At 53.3% G+C, this 10284-nt stretch overlaps 5 protein-coding genes across 8 annotated transcripts; 3 read left to right on the plus strand and 2 right to left on the minus strand.

Moving 5' to 3' along the window:
* Positions 1-70: 70 nt before the first annotated feature.
* On the plus strand, positions 71-815 carry LOC1273806 (peptidyl-prolyl cis-trans isomerase FKBP2). Its single transcript, XM_312821.5, has 2 exons — positions 71-396; positions 504-815. The coding sequence occupies exons 1-2, from the start codon at positions 241-243 to the stop codon at positions 759-761; spliced, it is 414 nt and encodes a 137-aa protein (XP_312821.5). The 5' UTR covers positions 71-240; the 3' UTR covers positions 762-815.
* Positions 813-1954, minus strand: LOC1273807 (transcription initiation factor TFIID subunit 12). The gene is made up of 3 exons (XM_312822.6): positions 1832-1954; positions 1169-1536; positions 813-1106 (listed from the first exon to the last, which is right to left on the minus strand). The coding sequence occupies exons 2-3, from the start codon at positions 1509-1511 to the stop codon at positions 979-981; spliced, it is 471 nt and encodes a 156-aa protein (XP_312822.5). The 5' UTR covers positions 1512-1536; positions 1832-1954; the 3' UTR covers positions 813-978.
* Positions 1955-2112: 158 nt separating this feature from the next.
* LOC1273808 (2-oxoisovalerate dehydrogenase subunit alpha, mitochondrial) lies at positions 2113-4191 on the plus strand. Of its 3 annotated transcripts, none has more exons than XM_061649739.1 (3): positions 2113-2387; positions 2473-2558; positions 2683-4191. In XM_061649739.1, the coding sequence occupies exons 2-3, from the start codon at positions 2478-2480 to the stop codon at positions 3931-3933; spliced, it is 1332 nt and encodes a 443-aa protein (XP_061505723.1). In that variant the 5' UTR covers positions 2113-2387; positions 2473-2477; the 3' UTR covers positions 3934-4191. The 3 variants fall into 3 exon arrangements, with proteins under 3 accessions (XP_061505723.1, XP_061505722.1, XP_312823.6); XM_061649738.1 differs by having other exon boundaries at positions 2113-2356; XM_312823.6 differs by having other exon boundaries at positions 2113-2353.
* Positions 4071-4963, minus strand: LOC133392007 (acylphosphatase-2-like). Its single transcript, XM_061649740.1, has 4 exons — positions 4705-4963; positions 4620-4636; positions 4431-4540; positions 4071-4348 (listed from the first exon to the last, which is right to left on the minus strand). The coding sequence occupies exons 1-4, from the start codon at positions 4943-4945 to the stop codon at positions 4234-4236; spliced, it is 483 nt and encodes a 160-aa protein (XP_061505724.1). The 5' UTR covers positions 4946-4963; the 3' UTR covers positions 4071-4233.
* Positions 4964-5432: 469 nt separating this feature from the next.
* On the plus strand, positions 5433-10034 carry LOC4576902 (bromodomain adjacent to zinc finger domain protein 1A). 2 transcript variants are annotated; one of them, XM_061648982.1, is made up of 2 exons: positions 5433-5617; positions 5685-10034. In XM_061648982.1, exon 2 carries the CDS (start codon positions 5745-5747, stop codon positions 9819-9821), a length of 4077 nt encoding a protein of 1358 aa, XP_061504966.1. In that variant the 5' UTR covers positions 5433-5617; positions 5685-5744; the 3' UTR covers positions 9822-10034. The 2 variants fall into 2 exon arrangements, with proteins under 2 accessions (XP_061504966.1, XP_003436402.2); XM_003436354.2 differs by having other exon boundaries at positions 5448-5617; positions 5688-10034.
* The last annotated feature ends 250 nt before the right edge of the window (positions 10035-10284 follow it).

Here is a 10284-nt window from a genome sequence, read left to right on the forward strand (position 1 = left end):
TTGAATGAATTTAATTATTCTCACCTACTCATACGTCCGGCACTGTCGATGGCAGCTTTCTTCTTCCCTTTTTTGTTGTTGCTCCGCAGCTGTCATTCGCATCGCACAGGAAAGTCAACAAACGACTCCCAGAAAAGAGTAGGATAAAGACGCCCTCCCAGCAATTACGTGGTGTAAATAAAGCCGGCTAGCCATAAAATTAATCTCCTCGTCTGCGTGTGGACATTTTGAGGACCGGAAATGCAACGTTCGCATCTATTTCTCCTCTGCTTGGCCGGTTTGGCACTAGCCCAAAGCGTCCATGCCGAAGCCAAGCTAAAGATTGGCGTAAAGAAACGCGTCGAAAACTGCACCGTGCGCACGAAGAAGGGCGACCTGGTGCACATGCATTACACGGTAAGGGGCTAGTAAAGTGCACTTCACCCTGCATCTCTAAGACCCGATCAGGCGATCCAGCACACCTAACGACGGTTCCTTCGATTACCCCGCATATCTCCTTCCAGGGTACGCTTGAGGATGGCACCGAGTTCGACAGCAGCATTCCGCGGGGCAACCCGCTCACCTTCACGCTTGGCATGGGCCAGGTGATCAAGGGCTGGGACCAGGGGCTGCTCGGCATGTGCGAAGGCGAGAAGCGCAAGCTCGTCATCCCACCGGAGCTGGGCTACGGGGAGCGTGGGGCCGGTGAAAAGATTCCCCCCAACTCGGTGCTCATCTTCGAGGTGGAGCTGGTGAAAATCGAACGCAAAACTGAGCTGTAACTTTAGCGACGACGGAGCAATAAAAGCGTCTTTCAGCGTTTGTGTCGTAAGTAAGTTTAGTAGCAGTTTAGTTTATTTTTGTGGGATTTGTTACATCGTGAAAGATGGCGTGCGCGCGCGGACATGAGCGTGTGCCAGTCAGTACAGAAAGGATGAATTGCGGTAGGTATGATTATTACTATTACTCTAAAGTATCGGCTAGGGGCAAACGGATGTGCTAATACTTCTTGATAGCTTTCCTTATGAGCGCCAACCGCTGTTTGTGTGCCTCGGTCACGGTCGCTCGCTTGTAGGGTCTCAGCTCGTCCGTACCGAAGCCCGGTATCCACATGTTCCAGTTGCGTTCTGTAACGGGGGAAGGCAACATTCGTTATCGAGTTTTGCCCTTTTTCGAGCTAGCTTCTTACCCAGATGCAATTGCACGTCTCGCACTTCCACCTTCGGCACCTTGCGATGTTTGGCCAGCAGGCACGCTGCGTTCACGGTGTTCTCGACGAAATCGTCCGCTATCTGTAGCAACAGCTCTTCCACCTCCTCGTCCAGCTGCTCGGTCGGATCGATTTCGCGCACCAGCTCCTGCAGCCGCGGCTTCGTTAGCAGCTGCGTTGCGCTGTCCGTCCCACCGCTGCCCGACGCGGACGTTGTGCCGGCCGCAGAGCTGCCCCCGGAGGAAATCTTGGCACTGGAGCTTCCGCCGATCGCGTTCGCTGTGGCTGCCGTAGCCGGGCTGCTTTGGGACGGTGACGCCATGCTGCTAGGTGTGGTGTTGATATTGCTGTTTAGTATTGGAGCATTAGAGCAATAGAACATTGTAGAGGCAATCGGAGCAATACATTTAAAAGAGTAACTAAACGAAAACGATTCCCTTTTCGATTGAACGAAGAAACAGTACAGTTAAACACAACAGAAAGGCAACAGCTTTGACGGGTTTTGCAGCCTCACTTCTGTGCTGTACTTCATATTTGTCTTAATTTCTGGGGTTTATTGAAGCACTTTATGTGTGCTGCATAACGCCAGCTACTAAAGAAACCATAGAAAACATCAATTAAATTAAACGCAAATCTACGAACCTCCTACACGGCAGCGCGTATGTTGACTGTGCTGGTTTGTTTGGGGTTGAGGAAACATAGTTTGACAGCTGCTGTCAGAATGACAACAAGACGTTTCGTGAATTCGTAATCAAATTTGGACCTTTTTTTAATTTCCTCATCGACACGGTTTGAAATATTAGCAACAAATTCGCATTTTTACGTTTTTTTTTGCATTGTTTCTATCTCCAAAGTTGAGATTGTTTCTCATAGAAAGAACCGAACCAATAGTCTGATCATCTGTTTTTTTCGTCGTGCAAGTGTGTGCGTGTGATCATCCCCCCCCTTTGGTAATGTTTTGATGGAACATGCAATTTCCAGCAGTGCTGTCGTTGGGGCTGTGTGCGTAGGGCTCTGTTCCGTCAATTAAATAGTTACGTCGTATCAGCTCGCACATTCGGCTGAATTAATCGCACAAACATCTCGCTTGTCGTACACGAACGCAGCAACACACCGCAGCTCCCAAGACCTTATCGTCCCTGTCAACAGCAGCAGCAAATACAGGTGGTTGTGCCCCGTTCCAGGCACGGGTTTTGACGTAATCAACCCGGGAAGGAATCGCGCCTTTCCCGCATCATCGTGCTTTTTTTCACCGTCGGTAATTTGGTGTGCTTCTTTTGCAGCAAAAATGTCACTCCTTCGTACTTTGGGTACTGTTTTGGCAAGACGTAGCCCGCTCGCTCGGCCCCCATCCCGGGCCGTGGTTAAGGTAGGTGACGAGCACGCGATAACCATGGCGGAACCTGGTTCTGCATGCATCAGCACACATCCACCGAGCTGCAACAAAATATTCACTCCAACCTCCTTCCTTCCCCGTCCTTTCTGCCCACCAGTGCCTTTCGTCCGATGCCGCCTCACAGCAACAGGGCGCGAGCGGGCCCAGCTCGCTGCACGCAAAGTTCCCCGGCGCCCTGGAAGCTTCGTTCGTGACGAAGCCGAAGCTGGCACTGCCCGAAAGCATCGAACCGATCCCGATCTATCGCGTGATGAACAGCGAGGGTGTGATCGACGATCCGTCGCAGGAGCCGAACCTCGAGCAGGCGACCGTGCAGAAGATGTTCCGCGACATGGTGCTGCTGAACACGATGGACAAGATTCTGTACGAATCCCAGCGCCAGGGGCGCATTTCCTTCTACATGACCAACTTCGGCGAGGAGGCCAGCCACATTGGATCGGCGGCCGCCCTCAGTCCGGAGGACTGGGTTTACGGCCAGTACCGTGAGGCGGGTGTGCTCGTCTGGCGCGGCTTCACCATTTCGGACTTTATCAACCAGTGCTACGGCAATGCGGAAGATCAGGGCAAGGGTCGCCAGATGCCGGTCCATTATGGGTCGCGCAAGCTCAACTTTGTCACCATCTCGTCCCCGCTGGGCACGCAAATTCCGCAGGCGGCCGGTGCGGCCTACGCCTTCAAGCTGCAGCCGAACAATCAGCGCTGCGTGATCACGTACTTTGGGGAGGGTGCCGCTTCCGAGGGCGACACCCATGCGGCGTTCAATTTTGCGGCCACGCTCGACAGTCCGGTGATATTTTTCTGCCGCAACAATGGGTTTGCCATTTCGACGCCCTCAAAGGAACAGTACCGGGGGGATGGTATTGCGGGACGGGCCGCCGGGTACGGGATGGCGGCCCTGCGCTTCGACGGCACGGACGTGTTTGCCACGTACAACGCGACCAAGCTGGCCCGCGAGTACGTGCTGCGCGAGAACAAACCGATCGTGCTGGAGGCGATGGCGTACCGCATTGGGCACCATTCCACGTCGGACGACAGTACCGCGTACCGGCCGGCGGAGGAGCTGGAGGTCTGGAACACGGTGGAGCATCCGATCGCGAAGCTGAAGCACTACATGCTGCGGCGCGGCTGGTTCGACGAGGCGAAGGAGAACGAGTTCGTCAAGTCGGTGCGCAAGCAGGTGCTGTCGCAGATTAACCAGTCGGAGCGCATCCTGAAGCCGGACTGGCGTGAAATGTTCCAGGACGTGTACGCGGAGATGCCGGCCCATCTGAAGGAGCAGCTGCGCGCGATGGAGGAGCACGTGGAGCAGCACCGCGAGCACTACCCGCTGAAGGATTTCAAGCAGTAAGCGAGGCGAAGATGCTAGTTGGTGGCGGTTTTGTCTTCCCATTCTGAACCTCGTTCACAAAACAAAAGTGCATTTATTAGCTAGGTAAAGGAGGACTGTAGGATTTTCGGAGCGTGAAGAAGTTGCGCGAAACGATATTTTCAGGGCCGCGGTTCCATTCCACGGTATCTTTTTGTACCTTTTGTACGTTGTGGCCTTATGTTATTGCTTAAAGCAAACGCATACATCTAATATACTTCCTACGCATAAAATATCGCACCTGCTGGTGTTGTGGTGTGTTTGTGTTTACTCCAAACCACTCTAGCGACGAACCGAGAAATCTTTAAACGAATAGCTGGTAATCTCTTTGGGCACGCTAAATACCGCCTTGTCGATACGGCTGGATGGGCTCCCCTTCGTTTGCAGCCAATGTTTCCTGCGATTTCAAAGAAAGAATCAACAAGAAGCATAAAACAGACACTGGCGACAGTTGCTAGGGACGTGTCGACCACGCTTACATTTCGTTCATCGGCTTCTCTTCGCCTTCGAGCTGTCCCTTCACGGTGCCGTCGTGTGTGTTCATGCACCAGCCGCGTAGTCCCAGACTTGATGCCTGTTTTTGCGTGAACTGCAAGGTTCAAGAGACGAACATGCGATTAAAATAACACTAGCCCCCGCAACACACAGTCTATTTTCGTACAACTTACCTTGCGGAAGAACACACCTAGAACAATGAAAATTGGGTTTTAATAAAAGGTGTTCATTGGTGCATTCTAAACAATGCAAGCTTACCCTGTACAATACCAAACACTTCGAAATCACAGATGAACAATTTTGACGACATCTTCGGCTGAAGTGTGGCTTCGATGTGGTCCGATTTTGCGTCACGGTTGCTTCTTGCACAGCTTTCCTCACCCGTACGGCAATCGGCGTCGATTTCAGATGCACCGCCAACTATTCCTTCCGCTAGTGGCCGGGTTGCTATGATAGCGGCGCAGGATATGAAAACAAACAACAAATCAGCTGTAATCATGGTGATTTTGTAAAAAAATGTTAGCTGGCAGGGGTGCTCAACGGTGGCAACAAGAAGTTGACCAAAGACACTGAATTGGATTTTCTATAATATTTATATTTTAAGCAGAAACCAAGGCTAAACTACGTTGTATTTGTATTGATTTTTGTAATAATTTAATCATTAGGTTAAACAGTGGTTTTGCTTGATGTGGTTAAACTGCTGTTTGAAAACAATCTACGAAATCCGGTTGGGTTAAGTGTAAAGAATCGATAGCTTAATTTTATATTAAATATCTGCCATTAATGAACGTGACAAAAGATTCTCTTGAAAAGATTTACATGTTTCAACGGCTCTAATTTAATCAAAACAGACCTATTTCAATGAGTTATTAACGCCTCGTTTCAAATGTTTCAAACCACGAGATCACGCCGTGACAGCTGGGTTTGACGTTCAAACGTCTTATTCGCAGGAAAAAAAACGAAATTGCCTCTCCCTCAGTCAGACGTTTGCCAGCTGTCAACTGCCGAGATCGTTGGCGCCAAGCAAATGTAGCGCACTCAAGGTACAGGTTTTGAGCGCGTAAGCCACAAACAAATTGCAACCCCGCGAGCGAACAAAGCTTCGGTTTTCTGCGTGCCGTTTGCCCATATTTATGCGCTTTTTGGCGTATCCCACCGGCAACAGTGTAGCGTAAGTACGGCAAGCGTCACAAGATGCGGAAGCATTGTCCTTAATGCTTGTGCGGCCCTCTTTGCAGCAGCCCCTTTCGGACGCATCTCGCCAGGAAGGCCCGAAAGCAAAACAACAAAACGACGCGATGCCGCTGCTGAAGCGTAAACCGCTCCAGAAGGTCCCCGACCAGGAGCGGCTCAAAGACGGCGATGAGGTGTTCGTGTGTGAGACCACGGGTGAGCTGTTCAGCGATTACGACGATTTCTTTAACCGCACGATGCTGCTCTCGTCCACCGTGTGGAGCTGCGCGATGACGGGGCGATCCAATCTGACGTACGCGGATGCCCTTGAGAGTGAGAAAGCAGCCAAGCGAACGCTCAAATCGTTTCCCACCGCACTGAAGGGTCCGATCCTGCTGATCGCCTCGCGCACCAAGCGCACCGCAATTCACGAGCTCGCCAGCGATGTGCACGGGTATGCGAAGGACGTGTTCTTCAAGGGCGAAACCGTGTACACCAAGGCGGCCGACTCGGAAACGGTGCGGAAGGGTAAGATCGTGCGCGTGGTGCTCGGCGAGCTGCCGAGCGATCATCAAAATCCGTCCCGCTTGCTGTACCAGATCGTGGGCAGCGATGACGAAACGCCCGCCAGCTACACCGTGCGGGGTGATGCCGTGACCCGCGAGCGCAACTGTCTGTCGCGGGAAAAGTGCAAGCTCTTCCTCAAACAGCACGTCGAGCTCGGGCCGGATCAGGTGCTGTGCGTGAAGAAAGCATCGCTGGAACAGTTTGTCACCTCCAAGGGCTGCACGGACGATAAGGTGTTCTACGGTCAGACGCCCGACTTTGAGGTGTCGAAGAAGCTGCTTGCAAAAGAAACGACCATGTCCGGTAAGGGCGAGAGCAAGAAAAAGGGAGCAGTAGCAGCAAAAGCAGCAGCAGCAGGCGGTGAAAAGAAGGTGAAAACAAAGGAAGGCAAACCAAAGGGACCAAAGGGAAAGAAGGAAGGCGGCCTAAAGGATGCAGGTGGCAAGAAACAGCAAAGCATCGCGAAGTACATGCAGCAAGCCACGCCGCAAGAGTTGGAAGCGTTGAGCAAGAAAAAGCTGGACGAAAAGAATGCCCGCGCCGAGGAGAGGGAACGGCGAAATGCACTGGCAAAGGAACGCAAAATGACAGAAAGGAAGCTGCTGCTTTCGTACGTGGCAATGGCGCAGAAGCAATACGACTCTATTCACGAGGACCAGGAGCTAATGGATCAGCGCGTATTGCCCCCGGCACGGCCGGTGCAAACGCAGCTCGGTACGGAACATTTCCCGAGCTTCATGTTCATTCTCGAGTTTCTGCACCAGTTTGGCGACATACTCTCGATCGAGGAAAAGTTCCCGGGCGGTGTCACGATGGAGCAGCTCGAGCAGGCCCTGCTGAGCAGGGCAGTGAATGGACCGCTGAGTGACATCTTCCAGGTACTGCTGTGCACACTGTTTGCCGCGTTGAAGGAGTCACATTCGTCCGAAGAATCGAACCTGCCATGCGCAACGCTGCGTGTAGTGAAGTGGTGCCGGAAACATTTCGGCGCCAAGCTTACCGATCTGCCCATGGATTCGACCACCGTTACCGAGCTACTGCGGCTGCACCTGGTAGCGTACGGGCAGCCGAACCATTTTGGCGACGCGTGCTTCACGCTGATACGCGACCATCCGCAGCTAATGCGCACCCTGACAACGCACACCGTCTTTCAGCTGCCCACCGCGATTGTGTTACAGGTTCTGTGCGCTCTCGTGCACCAGCTGCTGCAGCTCGACGAGGTGCTGGAGCGGGTAGAGAAGGTCGGGGAAGCTCGCGCCAAGTTCAATAGCAATCGGACGGCACAGCGACAGCTAGCGAAGCGGACCGCTTCGCTGAAGCAGGCGGCACAGGACGGCATGATGCGAGAGATGGCCTCGCTGATGATGGTCGGCGACCAGCCGGCCGACAGTGCCGAGGTGGAGAAGGGTCGCGCACGGTTGCAGCAGAAGCTGCAGGAAGAGCTGGCGCAGATTGAGGCGGACGCGAGCAGACAGCTGGCGGAACTGCAGGACCATTACGAGGGTCTGACGCTAAGCTACGGCCTGTACGAGGTGTATCTGGGGTCGGATCGTGCGTTCCGCCACTACTGGAAGTTTGAATCGCTGCCCGGGTTGTTTGTGGAGCACGACGGAACGTTCGCAGGGTGCTGCTCGGAGCGCGTGACCCCGCATCTGCCCGGTCTGGTGGCGTGTCATCCGAAGCTGCGCAAAAAGTACATCACCTATGCGATCCTGAAGTGTGCTGGCAATAGTGACGGCTTGCTGGACGGCGTTCTCGCTGGCAGACAGGAGCAGAAGGATTCGGACCTTTGCGTGCAGCTACTGGTGCGGGGCATTGCACTGCAGGAAAAGGAGGAGGCGCGCAAAAAGAACCCATTTTTGCTGGCTAAAGCAGGAGAAAACGCTTCCGTGGCGGAAGATACAGCCGATAACAAGATGGAAATCGATGAACCGGACAGTAGTGTTCCTCCTCCGGCAGCACCACCCACTAACCGCGAGCTGTTGATGTGTACCGGCAATCCGGAGGATTGTACTGTGCATATTGCAAGTCGTCAAACGGCCCCCGGAACAACCTGGAGCTACTACGCAACGGCCGACGAGTTGGATGCGCTGATTGCGAGCCTGAATGAGCGCGGCTTGCGGGAAAAGTCGCTGCGCAAAACGCTCGAACAGTACCGCGATGGTATAGTCAAGCGGTTGAAAAAGTGTCCGATCAAGAGCCTGTCCCACAGGCAGCCATCGGAAGCTGCTCCGGCCAGGGCACAGCACAGACGGCAGTGCAGCGCAGAACCGGTACCACCGGAAGCGGTAACGAACGAAACGCTGGAAATGATGTTCCGTGACCAGCTGCTGGACATGGAGGGACGCATTCATGCCGGCTGCTTGGGCGAGCTGAAGGTGAACAGTATTGAGAAGTGGCGTATCGCGATTCTGAACCGTTCGTACGATGCGCAGATCACTGGCCAGCTGCAGTGGGGCGTAAGGCGTCGCCAACGGCTGGAGGAGATGTACGATAAGTTGGACGCGGAAGACTCTTCCAGCGAAGATTCGGGCGTGGAAGAGACCGAGGTGGCGGACGAGATCGATTTGGCGAAGCACCGTGCACGCGATCCGGGCTACGCGGACCTATATAGCGCGGAACGCTCCGAAAATGGGACAGACGGCATGGCGCTGGCAGAAACTTCGGACGAAATCCAACGCACCGTACATTCGTTGGCTTGCGCGTTGCTCCAGGTGGCGCAAAGTATTGAGCCCAAGTTCTTGCGCCACCCGTTCGGACCGAAGGGACGCTGCAAGGATCGGAATACGGTCGCGATGATGCAATTTCGCGGCCAAAAGCGGCTGCTCGATTGGGAAGGTTCGCTGATGCGGGCGACCTCCTACTCGCAACTCTTTCTCCACTATCACATACTGTACGATGCGCTGTACTGGTCGCGCTCGATCGAGCGGGCCGTATGCATGGTGTGCCGACGGAAGGGTGACGCCAACCTGACGCTGCTGTGCGACGAGTGCAACCGGGCCTGCCACATGTACTGCCTCAAGCCGAAGCTGAAGAAGGTCCCCGAGGGCGATTGGTTCTGTAAGATGTGCCGCCCGTCGGACGACGCGGGCATCGTCTCTAGGAAGCGCACACAAACCATCGAAGATCTCGATTTGGACTCCGACAACGACTCGTCGGGTGAAGCGACCAACGAAAGCGAAGATGATGACGAGGAAGAGAAGGAGGAGGGCGAGGAGGAGGAGGACGAGTTAGAGATGGAATCGGAGGACAGCACCACAAGTGAGTCGGAAAATGGGGCAAGTGATGAGGCAACAGACACGGAGGAAGCATTCGAGGAGCAACCCAAAATTGTGCTGAAAACACCCCGTGCCAAAACGAACAAGAAACAGGAGGCAACGGCAGCGGTGGCGGCGCCGGCCGCGGCTGACAAGCAGGCTTCTCGTGGTGCGCGGGCCGCAGCTCGCAAGCAGGAGCAGGAGAGTGCCGCACGCAAATCGTCCCGAAATTCGACCGCCGCCAAACGGGCGCGGCTTTCCGATGGGCGGGAGTCGAGCGAAAAGAAGACACCGGCGGTGGTGGAGAGGAGTAGCCGAGGCTCGAGCACTGGCCGTAGATCGACGAGACTTTCCGGGCGTGGAGGAGGTGAAACGTAAATCGGTATGCATGTGTGTGGGTGCATTTTTTTTAGATAAATTATTCCATAGTGCGGAGGATAGACATTAACAAATGGTAATTATTCTAGTTTTTTTTATATGAGTAACGCCTAAAACAAATCGATTTTTATCTCAGCTACACAAACTTTTTTTTTTATTTTAAACATTTAATTCTTTAAAATAAGCAATAAATGCAAGACTTTCTACTTTAAATGCATGTTTTGTTAACTTTATTCCAATGTGAGAGTGTGTAATATTACAAGAATGTAACAACCAGTTATTATCGATCGCAGATCACTATTCGAGTTACTATCCTGATCTCGAACCTGTTCACATTGCAGGTGTTAATGTTTCCGATTGTTAAATTTTAATGCCGAACCTATCCCGATTAAGGAAATTAAGACTACCGGCCCTGACACATACTCTGAAATAACCCCGGTACCGACATTTTGCACCCTTCAAG

This window comes from Anopheles gambiae, chromosome 2 (genome assembly GCF_943734735.2).
Source record: "Anopheles gambiae chromosome 2, idAnoGambNW_F1_1, whole genome shotgun sequence".
Taxonomy (NCBI): Eukaryota; Metazoa; Arthropoda; class Insecta; order Diptera; family Culicidae; genus Anopheles; species Anopheles gambiae.